The sequence below is a fragment of the Falco peregrinus genome, chromosome 5, assembly GCF_023634155.1.
Source record: "Falco peregrinus isolate bFalPer1 chromosome 5, bFalPer1.pri, whole genome shotgun sequence".
In the NCBI taxonomy this organism is placed as follows: Eukaryota; Metazoa; Chordata; class Aves; order Falconiformes; family Falconidae; genus Falco; species Falco peregrinus.
Window position 1 is genome coordinate 92,759,007 of NC_073725.1, and position 14,826 is coordinate 92,773,832.

General features: G+C 45.7%; 1 protein-coding gene across 15 annotated transcripts in view; it reads right to left on the reverse strand.

Annotated features, from left to right (window-relative positions):
- The window catches only part of ITPR1 (inositol 1,4,5-trisphosphate receptor type 1), a 183,644-nt gene that overhangs the window by 53,434 nt on the left and 115,384 nt on the right, over window positions 1-14,826 (reverse strand). For 9 of the 15 annotated variants that reach the window (XM_055806271.1, XM_055806270.1, XM_055806274.1 and 6 more), the window contains 3 exons: window positions 13,617-13,667; window positions 10,005-10,137; window positions 8,519-8,709 (listed from right to left, as the gene is read on the reverse strand). In XM_055806271.1, coding sequence (XP_055662246.1) covers window positions 8,519-8,709; window positions 10,005-10,137; window positions 13,617-13,667 — 375 coding nt within the window. The remainder of the gene's footprint in view (window positions 1-8,518; window positions 8,710-10,004; window positions 10,138-13,616; window positions 13,668-14,826) is intronic. The other 6 variants (XM_055806273.1, XM_055806281.1, XM_055806278.1 and 3 more) reach the window with 2 other exon arrangements.

Below are 14,826 nucleotides of genomic sequence, written 5' to 3' on the forward strand. Positions count from 1 at the left end.
TACATGCTACACCTTCTCCTACTGCAACACCTCAAAGCTCGAGGCGATTTTTAAAGTCATTTCACAAAGAGGAAAGTAAGAATAAACCTCACAGAGATACGGTCCCCTCATGCCCTTCCAGAGCCAGTACAACACCCCGGGGTGGTGAGGGGACATTGGATGACCACCGCGAGGTGAAGCACGCTGGGGAACGACAGGTAGAAATGCAACTGTTGGGCTTGGGGTTTAAATCCCCCTGCAGACGGCACAGATGGCCTCCAAAGCGTGGGAGACCCAGGGGCCTGACCTGCTTTCAGCATGGAGCTTTATTTGAGTTCCTCCTGCGTGCAAGTGGGAGCACGCACCCGCCAGGTCACCCAGCTGATCTCCGCCGGCTCCTGCATGGCAGGAGCACGAATCCCACTTCCCTACCGAACCAGCTAACTCTGTGTAGGTGTGAGAAACAAGGAAGTCTGCAGACTCCCCAAAAGAAAAAAAAAAAAAAAAAAAAAAAAGAAAAAGAAAAAAGTGTAAGATCTTCTTGAGAGACAGAGGAATTAAAGAAAACCATAGCAACAAGTCAGTCCACCTACCCAAACCACCCACCCACCACCAGTTTCATTTGCTGACGCACATCAAAAACAAGCTGGCTCCTACCCGCTCTGGAAGGTGAGCAAGCCCTGAGAGCTCATTAAATTCCCTCCTCAGCTACTCTTGTATGCCTGCAGCTAGTGAGCAAGTGGGATATAAATAGAAGTTATATAACATCGCTTTGTTGATTCCTGTGCTTACCAAAAAAAAAAAAAAAAAAAAAAAAAGGCAGCATGACCTTGTTTTTCATAGCTTGCCTCTGCCTGCTTGCAGAGAACTTTAATCCTGCTAGGGATCATCTTAAAAGTTTATGTTGGACCTGGATCCCACGGAGAGGAGCAGGGAGAACTAACGATCTATGCACCTGCTCCTTAGAGGCGCGGGCTGCCAGCTGAATGCCAGGAGGATTGCCACAGCTCTGTGGTACCCAACAGCCACCGACCACACAGGGCTGCCCCGACGGGGGACAGGCGATGCTGCTGCACCCTGCTGTAGCACCTCTCTCTCTTCTCCCCACCTACATTGCTCAATCGCAGAGATGGGCACCTCAAAATCCGAGCACAAAACCTCCCTGTGGGCAAAAAGACTGAAAGGTGCTACAGTAAAGGAACACCAACGGCCCAAATACACTTTCAAACAGTAGTAGCAGCTGCAGCTCAAGTGGGAAGAATACGTGGATCTTACAATCTCACCTCATCCACCCTTTTCTCAATCTCACCCATGCATCTAACTGCCCCAATAAAAATGCAATCATCTCTGCAGGAATGATTCCTCACAGCTCTTGGTGCTCTCCACGCATTATTAGCAGAGCTTGCTCGTTTTTAACGTGGCGGTATCCAACAGCTAAGCGAGGCTGAGGCTTCGGTGTGCTCAATACGTTAAAATACATGTGAAAGAGACAGGGTGCTCCTACGGGCTGGCCATCTTGAGTCTCCTCACGTGCTGTGGATCAACAGCGCATCAGGATGCAGACTTCCTCGGCGCTGAGTTAATTGCTAGTGCAGGTTCTGTGCCTTGTAGGGAAGGTAACTGCACCATGAAGGAGGGTCTGGATTTGCAGTGTGCTTCATTTTGGGGAGTTCTTTCACAAAAGGACAAGATCACTGCCCACAGTGAACGTGATGGTTGATGTAGGTCCTTATCGCATTTACTTTTTTTTTAATGTCACATTCCAAAGTAACATAGTCAGAATGGAAAAAAAAAAAAGATTGTGTATTTTCGCTTGAGAAAAGCTCATTAAAATGGTGAAAGACATAGGTGATTACTTAATATGTGCTGACAGCTTGCTGGTTTTGCAAAGTTTCCTGAAGGGGTATTACTGACACTATGTAAAAAAGATATAACATCTTATATCAAAGAATTCTGCCTGTTATAAACAAACAGTAGAAATTTTAAGAGACTTCATCAACTGTCAAAAGTTCAAGTGCTATTTACAAAAGTTTAGCAATCCAAAGATATTCTTGCCTCTGAAGCATTTACCGTCACTTATGATTTTGTGTGCTTGCAGGTTATCTGTGACTTGAAAATTTTGTAAGTAGAAAATCTGGCTTAAAAACTCCAAACCACAAACCCTACAGCACTACTGTGCCACTAAATGTACTTTTTATACCACCAATACTTCTGTAACATTTTGTAAAATTTTCTCCCAATTTTTAAGTGCTGTTGCAGTCACGGAGAAACAGAAACTAAGAGTTTTGGCAATGAAATAGGGCAGGACACATTTAAGCCAACAGGGAAAACGAAGAATAAAGCTGGCTGACTGGCTGGTTCCAGCTATTGCACTGTTGGTCTTTTTAGAGTCACCTACCCTTCCATTTCTGTCACAGCCAAGGCTCCAGCAAGCTGAAGGACACAGAGCTACTGTGCCCAGCCTGAGGGGGACAGGCACAGGCCGCGAGCCCTGTCTCCCTGCCCTGGCTCGCTTGGTTCTGCAGCTCTCCTATGTGCCAGAACACAAATGAAAACCTGAGAGCTCTGGATTCAGTTCCTTTTGTCCATCAATTCTGCAACTATTTAATAACTATCGATCATCTCTGGACAGTCTGAGGCACTGAGCTCAGCAAAGGAGACCGCTGTTCACCACGCTGGAGTCTCCTTACTGGTGGCAACGCAGGAGGAGAGATGATGAAGTCCAAGTCCATGGATGGTGCAAGACAGAGCTGGGGACAGGAGATTTGTGTTGGTCCAGCATTTTACCCAAACCAGTATTTCCTACTAAACCAGACTAATGAAGAGCTCGCTGCTGTGGTTTCTGGCATCTTGCTTGTTCAGAGCCCCGCCGGCACTTCTACAAGGGCTGCAGCCCCTAACCCTAACAAACACTCAAAGGACGACGCACGAAATGCACGGCTCTTTTCTGCAGGCTGAACTGGAGGGCTCTCTCTAGAAGCAACTCGAAGCCACGTGGCTTGCTGTACGGTCACATCTCAAAGGAGCCTCATGCCTACACGGCAAGCACCAAACCTTGGCTCAGCACAGCACTGATTCACTCTGGCCATGACAGAGGCACAACTCTTCAGTCCATCACCACAGGCTCCTTGGTGCTGTCTCATGCTGTGGTAGCCCCTGGTCCTCATCCCATCCTCAGCTGCCGGGGGAAGGAAGGGTGGAGCAGATCCCATCACCATCCTCCATGCAGGAGCAGCCACTCTGCTCAGGTGCCTTTAAAGCTAGGATCAAATCCCACTTCTTTCCTGAAAAACAATCACTTTTTCCTTGGGTGCCAACTCCCATCACCTCATCCCGTGCTTGCAGCCCCCCTCGGGAACTGCTGCGGATGCAGGGGGGAAGGCAGCACCACCGCACTTCCAAGCGGTAGCTCTCCATCACCTCACTTTGGGGTAGCACTTCAAAAATGCCTGAAACAAAACTGATGTCATCAACCTCATTTACCTTCCCTTGCTGAAAATACCAACATGTGCGTGTGGGTAATCTGTCACGCAATCTAACTTTTGAGAAGATCCCTAATTAAACAAGCAGCCCGAAGTCTCCATGGAGAGGCAGTTATGTAAGGGACTTTACTTGCCATTAACTTCCACCGACCAAGGAAAGCTGAAACTCTACGGAGGTGAGGCAGAGTAACGGCGCATATAATTTTTATTTAGCAGATGAGACACCAGCATTGCAGGACAAGTCCTCAGTGATTTCCTCCGCTGTCATTCATTTGCCAGGGTTGCTTTAATGAAGGAAAACTCGCCACGTTGCAGTGTGTGCAAGGAGCAGACCAAGCTTCCACGTCTCTTCCAAAAGAGATGCAGCTCCGTGTGCAGCGTGCCTACGAGCAACAGCACCTGCTGCACAAGCTCTGGCAAAGCGTACCCAAGCCAGCACCCCAGGGGGACGGGTGCCACGTGCTGGCTAGCAGCACCCCGGACGCAGGGCATGCTCACCCCTCACCATTTTGGAGGAGAGCATGGGACCAGCAGGGCATCCCCCTGCCTCGGGCTGCTCCGTGCAGAATTGCTGACGCCAGCTCTCTCTTGGTGGATGCTGAGGGTTATATAAATTAATAAATGGGTTTATGTAATTTTGAGTTCAATGAGCTGCAGCATTTGTCAAGTTAATTTGTTGTCCATTTTTGACCCTGTGGTTCCACCTCCGCTTCTGTCTCCTTACAAATGTGGGCAGGCTTCCCACCAAAAACCAGAGCTCCTGCTGAGCGGGAGCTACAAGCTCACCAGACACAGCTACGATACCTTCATCACCAGCTCTGGTACCAAAGAACCTGACAGTATTTCTAAGTGAATTCAAAACCCTAAAAATAACCCAGAACAGTTTCCATCCGGAGAACTTGAAGCAGGCAAAAGACCTCTCTTTTTCTCCCAGAACAGTTAATTTATCACATCCTCATTCACCCCATAGCAAACCCCAGCGCAGCGTGGGATTCGATGTGCCATACACTCCCTGCCAGCTTAGCCTCCTTCGGAAGGTAAGCCAGGAATCTTTTTTCTTGTCCTGCTTCTCCCCCACATTAATTCTCTTAACAATACAATAAAAACCACTCTTGCCAATTATAATAAGGAACATTTCTAGATTTGCTTTTCTGCTAGAGTTGGCAACCACCTACTTTGCCTAGCCTTAATACTGGCCCTGCATGTATCTAATGAAACAGTAACACCTCTTCCAGTTATCCCTTCTCAACATCATGGAGACCTGCTCTCCCACTGAAGAAGCTCATGGGAGTTACCCAGGAACTCCCATTATTAACCATATTACAATCATCATCTGCAAGTTCCTGTGTGTCAGTACAAACCTTTTGCTTAACTTCAGGCCAAATTCATTTCCCGTGTGAAAACCTGGAGTTAAGAAAACGCCATGCAGGGGTGACACATTCCTGGCTTTGCTGCCAAAAAGCCTTTTTACATAACCTGTCCCTATCCCACCAGTTTCCTATTCTCAAGGGCCTGTAGGTATAACCAATCTCAGTTCAGTAAAAATTATTCAGACTGAGCACAGGATGAACTTTTTCAGAATACTAGAAATCAAGAGCTGCTAATAACCACCAAAAAAAATTGTGAAATGACGATAAACTCTGCTAGACCTCAAAGACAAAGCTGGCTGATCTGGCTAGGTCAACTTTCACAATGACAAATGTATCTGATGCAAAATGAACACAGTTGTTAGTCCAGAGAGTGAAGATGACTCTTCCACAGGCAGTTACTGGAAAATGCTGCAGAAGTTCAGAAAATTCACTCTGCAGGTTGCAAAGCCCTACCTACCTAATCTGCAATACTTACCAAAAGAACACAGGTTAGAGAAACACCAGGATAAATGACCATGGAAAGTATTGGGTTTGTTTTCAGAACTGCATCTAGTTTCCTAAAGCAGACAACCTTTGCAGTGTACTATAACAATGAAATCTTATTAAATAGGAGACCCCCACATTGCTGCACCCGGTAAACCTTTACTGTCTGTAGCAAAAGAATGCTTTATAAAACGCATCAGATTTGCAGCCACACAGACTCGTGAGTGCCCCACGCAGCTCTCCTGCAAGGGCAGTGCTCCCCGACAGCTGGGCTGCACCCAGAGCCACCTCTATTTTCTGGGAGAGCAGATCAGCTATTCTTCCTATGTGAAGCAAGAAAAGCTTGCTTATGTGAGTTTACAGATGCAGGACACCAGTTTAACTTGGGACATCACTCAGCAATTCTTCTGGGAGGTACAGACCTGAAATCGTGATTTTACTAAGAGCAAACCTCCACTTTCACTTTGATTCCCCAGCACTGAGCCAGCTGTTGTCCCAGAAGTGAAGCTTTGCGGTTGGTGTTTTTTTCCATTAAAGTTTTACTTACTTGGCTTTCATGACTGAAATACTACTGAAAGGCCAGAGCGCTGAGTACGTGCTGTTCTTGAGTGACACTGCAGTAGTCTCCACAGGCCCCGACTGGGCTAGAGCCAGCACACATAAAGCAAGGCACCAGCATCCTCACTCCCTAGCACCAGATCAACCAAGACAGAGATGAATCAGGGGACATCTTTGTGAACTGATCAACCCTCTTTTTTGCCTTCTGTGATCAGGCCACTGGATTGCTATAGCACAGAACATCTACATCACAACTGCTCCATAGGATATTTTCAATGAAGTCTCCTCTGTGCTTTGCATGCATGAGTTATGAGCTCCTGGGTGTGTCCAAGACCTCAGAGCTTACAGCATTAGCTGTAGGCATCACGTGTCATTTGGTTCCTAAAACATTCCGTATTTAAAAGCAGCCTACACCAGAGCCCCCTCCTCGCCCTTCACTGCTGCATAAAAGCACGTATATGCACCGAGTAACTGCTGGCTGCCCCGAACATTTACTAAAGGTAAAAACCACCGCCAAGCACTTACTTCTGAGTGGAAAAGGGTGGAAAATAATTACTCTGCTTTACAGAAGTAACATCTATAAAGGCAAGAGTGCAACAGAACCTGGCAGGACCGTGAGGCATAGATGTGAAAGCATTATGCCATTTGCTACAAGCATCCTACACCAACAGCCCCTTCCTAACCACATGGTTATTTTACACACTCCCAGCTCCCAGTCATAGATGACAAATGCAAATTAAGGACTCTCCCTTTCTGGTGAAATTTCTTTAGAGATGGATTACAGGTTTCTCTGTTTGTTTTGAGCTAAGGAATCTGCTTCCAACACCGATTTGCACAAAGTGGGAAGTGACTTTGCTCAGCCTGTTAGTTCTGGGGTCCAGCACAAGCGAACTCTCTCTCCATGTCAGGCTGGTGCAGAACTTGTTCCTCCTTCCAGCATGACAGTGTAAGGTTACCTGAGGCTCCCTGAGAGCTAGGAAGATGAAAGCTCAGCTTCCTTTACACGGGAGGAGAGCAGGAAATTTGAAGAAGTGCCTCTCCCCAGGGAATGTTAATCCTGCCACTGCAGTTTAAGGTGACATGGGATTTTAAATGCTCAATTCCCAGTCAGTCATTTACAAAGAAGCTTCACTCTAGAGCATATACACAGGGGAAAAAAGAGGGTACCGATTACAGAGAGAGTGAAGGAGCCCAAAACCGTTCTTCCTCTCAAGGGAAGCCTGCACGAACACAAGAGGTGCTGCTGTAGCAATCTAGGACACGTTTTAACCATAATGATCAATCATAACCAGCCAGGATTCAGCCCCCATTACACCTAACGAAGTCTCCCCACATCCTGCTGCACAGAGGATACAGCTGCTCTTCCACACATCTCTGGTCAGGTTTAAGCCAGGCCTTTGCTATGGGATCGAATCCCTTTTCACCAGCTTCCCATCAGATCAGCCACTTAATTCAGCTCACTCCACAGCTGCACAAGCCGTACAAAGAGGGGACAAGCAGAGATAGCCAGGACAGGCCATGCTGGCAACTGCCCACAGCGAGATTAGATTAAGCACAACACTGAGTGCTGCCCTCGGTCTGGTCAAACATCTCTCCCCAGAGCTGCCATGAAGGTCTAGTTAGGAATAACATCATAAACTCTGTCTTCTGGTACTTTGGTTTGCAGGGCATTAACAAAGGACTGTGGAGTGGTTATACGCCACGTACATAAGGTTTTTTTAGTTCTCTTTGGCCAGGCTCTTAGTGTTTTATCTCTAAGTACCTAAATAAGCGTTCCTCATTAGGATGCAGCACAAATGACATCAAATTAAAAGCCTAAATCTGTATAAGTATCAAACATTTGGATGTATCGCTTCTCCAAGTGAAAGGAACAATCTGCAAAATTGACCTTCCCAAACAAATCACTGATTGTTTTGTTCAGACATGTGAAATGCATGGCAGTGGGGTAGGAAGGGGTAACACCCTCTGCAATAGCTATGCATGAAGCCCGTCGACTAGGACTGAAATAGACTGTTTGCAAACAGAACGCATGCAAAGTGAAACGAGTAAGTTTATTACACATTCAGTAATCTTTGTAAGCATGTTTTGCTGCAGTAAGGGGTTTTTTTCCTGTTTGGAAGAATATTGTACAAGCTAGTTGGTGTATTTTTCACTGTAATTGTAATTGTTCATTACAATCCAAACCATGCGCAATTTCCATCTAGGGAAATCAAATCCTTGTTAAAAACACAGAAACGAAGGATAGCAAGGCTGCAGGAGGATGGTGATGGTCTGGAGTTTACCCTATACGGTTCTGTTAAACTCCAGTCTGAAATTATCAGCTAGTTGTAAAAGTCTCAGAGCATGTCGTAGTTGCTTCAACTTACTCATAAAAGCAGTCATGTAAGCTTATGCTACAAAGCTGGTTTTTTATACATTCCTCTATATTGTCCTGGGAAATACCTCAGTTATTAAATGTTTGCATGGGCATTGGGTAAGTTAACTTCTGCACAGTAGACAGTAGTATTTCCCCTAATTACAGATCAAAGATCACGTAGTTTTTTCCTCTCCCATCTCCTTAACCACCTCAGGTTTCCCGGATTTCATAAAAACATTTCCCTTCCCGACACGTTTTAGTTAAAAGCTTGAAGTCTGCCATTTCCCTACCTGTATTGTAGTGTTCCCACCTTCCAGAAGGGCAATGGCTAGCAGGATGCTCTCATGGAAGACTCTGTCACTCGTGGCATTCATGATGAGATCTATGACCAGGTTGGATGCACCTTCTTTATCCAGATGACACTGGACATCTGCCAAACTCATCTCACCTCGGCTCATTGAACTCGATCCAGAGCTCCCTCCTATAAAGGTGATCACAAGAAACGGGTTGAGATTCAAACTCAGCCGCCCTGCGGTGAGGACATCTCTCTTCTGGTTTAAATTATTAACCTATCGTGAACGATGCACATGCATTTATTAGCGGTGATGAACTCTGCTCCTAGCATTTCAGCAAGGAAGAGTTTATAACTTAAAGCACATACTGGGCATGCCATAAGATGGGCACTTAATACTGCTTCCATATATGCGTGCCCGTGAGAGGCGGCGTCCCAAAGGAGGACAGCCTGGGCCTTCGGTGGCAGCAGAAGGTGGGGAGAGAGCTGGTGTACTGGAAGGGGGTTCTGGAAAGAGCGTGGATTCAGGGATACAAAGAGAGGCAGAGGCTCTGCAGGACCAGCGAGGGGATGGAGAAAAGGCAAGACAAATTCCAGCGGATGGCAAAGCCAACATTCTAGACAGTGGAAGAGTATGGCAGTAGGCGGCACAACACAAGGACAAGTGAAATACATATCAACTTCAGAAAAAATGGAGGAAATAGGGTTTTTTTCGTGGTTTTGTTGTTGTTGTTGTTTGTCTCTGACCAGGGCTGCTTTCAACAGGATTACCACTATCTTTATCTTGAAGAGGCAACACCCACTGAATGGTGTTTTGACAAAATGTGCTTGACATTGCTGACTTTTTTTGTTAGCAATAGTCTCAAATTAAATAACCTGCACTTTATAACTGACTGTGAACCAAATTTTTGCTCATCCTACCCTGCAATGTCTCTGTATGCAATTCAATGGTTTTGTTTCAGGTATGGTTAATAATCTGACATACTTATGAGCACATTTCCCAAATATTATGGCAAATATTAAATTGATGAGGTTTTCTAAGTACATTTATTCCAAGCAAAGTCACAAAGTTCAAGACAACCCAAAACAGTCTCTGGAAAGTATAAAAACCTCTGTCTGCTTAATTTTAAAGTACTTTCTCAAAGGAGAAAAGTACACTCTCATCTGCATGGGGAAAAAAGCAGGTGACACTATGAGAGACAGGAGAGTGATGCTCCGCTCAGCCTTAAGTGGAATCCCTCAAGGAGAGTTATAAAACACACTGGAATTTCTAAATCCAGGAGTGACATGCAAGCAGGGCTTCTTCTCCATCCACGTGGATAGTTTGGTTTTTTGGGATTTCACAGAAGTAGTGTGAAGAAAACCATCCCTATTTCACTGCTAAGACAGCAATTTGTCAGGCAGACACAGACAGGCAGCACCTGGCAGGGCAGCCCACAGGAACCCTGAGGAGCAGGAGCACATCCTACCTCCCCACATCCTACCTCCCGCTCCGGCTTTGCCAGCGCCTCCGGCAGACAAGGGGCCGTTGCCGAAGGTGGTGAGGCTCTCGCGCCGTCCGGCCGGTCTCACATTGCCATAGTAACGGTTGACCAAAACTTGCCTGAGTGCCTCACCCTTGATTCAAAGAGGATAACAAAAATCATGATGTGAGCTTAATGAATAAACAAACTACTAATATTCATTAGCAAGGAGACTGCTGTTATCATTAGCCTACTTTGCAGTGAGGGAGGGGTAACAGAAACCCTGGAGATTTGGAAAAATCCACTGAGCATCTCCTGATGTGCTGAGGCAGGCTGGGGCAATGGGGGGTCTCAGGGGGCTTCAAATAAGATTACGGGTTCCCAGCACCAGAACAGCTACTACTCAGTTATTGTGTAAAGCTTTCTAGACAGATTTTATTCTCCAAGGGCTTGGGGTTGTTTTTTTAATTAAGATCTATTGTATCAGTCTTAAATGTAAAAAAGTTGCATCTGTACAGCACCAACACCAAATGAAGAGGAGGACTGGAGAAAGAGCAACATTACAAATGGGTTTCCGAGTGAGCCATTTCACCCACGTTACAGGGACATGCTCTTTTCTGCCCTCCATCAGCAACTGATGCGATCTGACCCTGTCAGCTGCTGAGCAGAAACCTGAGCAAACCCTGCTGCATCCCAGCTCTTTGTTCCCTGCGTCCCTGCTGGCAGCTGCCCGAGCCGCCCGGTCACGCCGGCAGTCAGCATCCGAGCACATGAGCCCGCGGACACTGTGGGGCACCGGTCCTCAGATAACCCCCGTGTCCCAGGCCCGGGGATAACAGCATCACGTCCCTGCACAGCACGCGCCGCTGCCGTCAGCGGGGACCGGGGAGACCAAGCCACCCCGGGCTGAACGCTAACCTGCGCTCCCTGGAGTCTTTACAGGAATTCCCAGTCATTTGGAGAGCTATACAAAAGCTGGCGGTACTGCCAGCAACGGGCAGACACGCAAACGCCACAGTTGGATTAACAGATTTTTATAAGGTCTTTGTGCAAAAAGGAGAACTGGTGATTATTTTGACTGGGAGCTACGGTTGTGCTAATGGCAGCATGCTGTGGGTACAGCAGTACCACCCTGAGACAGTGTTTGAGAGTGGGGAGGCAGAGGTTCTTCTGGGGATTAAAAAAAAAAAAAGTAAAAAAAAATAAAATTTGATCTAGCCAAGAATAATTTCATGTTAAAAAACTGCCAAGATTAATTGAAGTATCCTGATCGCCATTCACAAAACAAGTGCTTGACACTGATTTTCAGTTGTATTTCAAATGAAATTAGGTGTCTGACTATAGATTTAAAACGTCATTAACCACGAGATTTAATACGTTAGCTGTCACACAAGTGAAGCTTTACTACTTAAACTTTCACAGGAGGCCTTTAAAACACTAATAAGTAAATGGAACAACATAAATGTGCATTGGCTCATAAGAAACTCCAGCACGCTGCTTTTGGTACAACGCTGGCACTCACAACAGGTAGCTGAGAGAAATCCTTACACCCCAATGCACTGGAAAAACAAAAACCCGTCTGGAAATTAGCAGTCCTTTACAGAATTTCAACCCTCACTTCCCAAGGGAGAAGCCCAACACCTGCCCGCAGCCAGTCCGGGATGACTGCTGTGCCAAGGCTGGGGCTCACCCCAGGGCTCCCACCGTCCACTTCTTGTCACTGCAATTTGGCAGATTAAAAATTGCGCCTGTAGATTATTAGCGTGAAAGCTGCAGCACAGGAGCTGCATTTTATGGAATCAGATGGGGACGGGGGAAGCAGCAGGGAGAAAAGATGTAAAATAAACAGGAAGAGAGCCTTCCAACCAGCTGCTTCCAGAAGGCCCCCAAAAAAAGAAAAAAAGAAAAAAAAGGCAAGTTACTTTGGAAGCAATAGCAGAAGAAGAGAAGCACTTTTCCAAGGGGCATACGCTTCCTATCACCGCCTGGACCAAATAGTGAACATGTAGGAGAGGCATGAGACTCGATTCAAAAGCTCAAGCAAATTCTTATCCTAGAGAAGCTACTTTGACTGACAGCGACATGAGAGTGTTTGGTACATGATGTAGTGTTTTAACCATCTTTCTGCTCTCAGTCTGGCAGGTAAGGCAGCCTACATGACAGAACAAGGCCAAGCCAGACAAAAAAACCCCTTAACTACATCTTCCTTCTACATGTGTACCGATTAGAAAGGCAACTTGATACCCATGTAAGCCTTATGCCAAAGATGAAGTTTCAGTGGAGCTCTCACATTACCTTTCTCCTCTTCTGTTACACTAATTGGCAGTCCTCATATCTACTGGCATTTAAACCCAGTAATTTTTACTGCAAGGATAACAACACACATCCAGCCACAAGAACTGCTGTTCAGTAAACTCCACCTCCTCCTGAATTCAGGAGGATAACTGAAGCTCCTGGAGCCGTCTCGAGACTTTCCCTCTGGCCCGCTGTGGAGCAGAAGGCAACTTCTATTCCACAATTGAAACCGCTGGGGTGAGTGGAGACACCTCAGCAGGGGCTGCTGCTCCGCGGACAGACCTGCAGCACCTCTGCTGGCTACAACAGGAGGCCTGTATCCAAAACAGGACAGAGGACCAGGGAAGACAAGTGTGGACACGTAGTGAGCATCTGCTGTTTCTGGTCTGACAGCGTGCTGACCCGGGGTTTCAGAGGTTTGGCAAAGCGTGTTCACCAGTATTTTGAATCCTAACCGGGAAGAAAAACTTTTGTTTCCTATAAAATTATTCAAACCCACTGTGTTAGTTAACAAGTATATGAGTATGTGATCAAAGTAGAGGGGAGAAAAAAAAAAGTGGTATTTAAGAAATGTTATAATTAATTCAGCTGCAACACTTGGCTCCAGAACAGTTCTTTAACCATCATGTTACTGTTGTACACCACTTTGATGCGTACAGTATGCAAACAAATATCAGATGTTTGGCGGCAGTAAGAAAAATCAAATATGCTACCTAGGAAAAAAAAAAAACCCAACAGCATTCGGTTTCATCTGCATTCACCATCAAGGTGAAGTAACAGTAAGTCGTATACAAACATTACTGTACACATATCAGTAAAGCAGATGCAATACACAAGCTCAGTTTAAGTGATATCAAAAACCTGTTATAATATTTAAAACAGAGAATATTTAATGACATTTAAGAGTGAAGCAGTTGTAAGTTGCTGCTTTTCTGCTCCCAGCTACAAGAGCAGAAGACATTAAGAACTGTATTAATGACACAGATTTTGCAGCTTGGCTGTTTCCAAAGGGGGAGACTTGGCCAAACCAGGCAAGCTCCGCAAGCACTGATCAATCTCCCTTCACAAATGTGTGATCAGCACCAAAGGGGAGTGCTTTGAATGTGTGAATAGACTAGACCAGGCTCAGAGGTTTAATTCCAGGCAGCCAGGCACCTCTCCTTCCATTTAATACAAGAGGAGGTGCTCCAGCAACCCGTTTGGCTGAACGGTTTAGGTTTTCCAAGAGACCAACAGCAAGCAGTTAACCACAGAAGTTTCTTACATGACTTAACGCTTCACTGTTTAAAAGGAAAAGGTAGAGAATTCGGTCTGAACGTGCTTGACAGCTGTACATACCCTTCTATGATCCTCCAGTTGCCTCTGTGGTAGACTTTGATCAAGCTCCTGCTGTGCACGCAGAAATTTCATTTTAAAGCAGAACAACACTAAAGAGACACTAACATCTTTGCACTCATGGAAAATATTAAGGGAAGTCACAGCTGGAAGCAAGGGGGGAGATGAGGAAGATCGACTGACAAGCTATCAAAACAGAACATCTGCCCTCAATTAGCTCTGGCAGTACTTCGCCAGCCTGCTCTGCCACCCTCCACAGACCACCATGGCATGCACGTATGCCAACACATTCTCAGGGATTTAAAGAAAACACACAGTCTGTCTAATTTTACAGTTACCATGCATGCCCGTGCGTACATATACACAAATACACACACACATACAAACACCCCCTCCCACCATACGCACACTTCTGGAGGAAGTGTAGGTACTCATCGTATCTGAGCATGGTCAGTGAAGCTTGTTTGAGACTGCGGAGGGCCTCTGACAAAACCTCTGGGATTTCTGTTCCAGTGCTGTGGGTTTCAGTGGGGTTTCACAGAATAAAGTCCCTTGGAACATGCGTGCTTCCAGATCAAATCTCTCTTATTTCAGAAATTAATTTTCAGGAATGGAACTTCCACTTTGTAAACCCAAAGTACGTTGAGTTTTTGCTGCTTTAAAGCATTCTGAAATTGCGTAGGATGGACCACTACATGCACGGACCCCACCTTAATCCAGAAGCCATCTCCCAAACATCTCAAAGTCATTCTGTGACCACTCAGTTTCAGTTTACATTTACACACTATTCCACAACAACTACAAATACAAAGGTCTAAAGCATCACATTTTTTCTCTTCATGATTTCAAAACGTATTTTTAAACCTTATTATTTGTATAGCTCAGAGAATCAACACTGTCCCAGATTTAGACTTCCATGTTCTTTCACCTAGATTTGCACTGATACAGCACCCAGTTGTACAAGCTACCAAAGCCATCTCTGGATGTCCCATTAATTTCAGAAGAATTTGAGATTTCATAAATTCTTATGTCTTCATTTTGGCAAATAACCTGTCTTATGCCAACTGACATTGGGGTATCTCATAAAGGAAACGTGCCTACATAGCCAATTCACTACAGAGCTAGTAACCTGGGAGATGTGAAGTGACCATTAGCTGTTTCACTGTGGCATTTTAAATGGGACACCCAGTTGCTCTGCAATTATGAGGCTTCC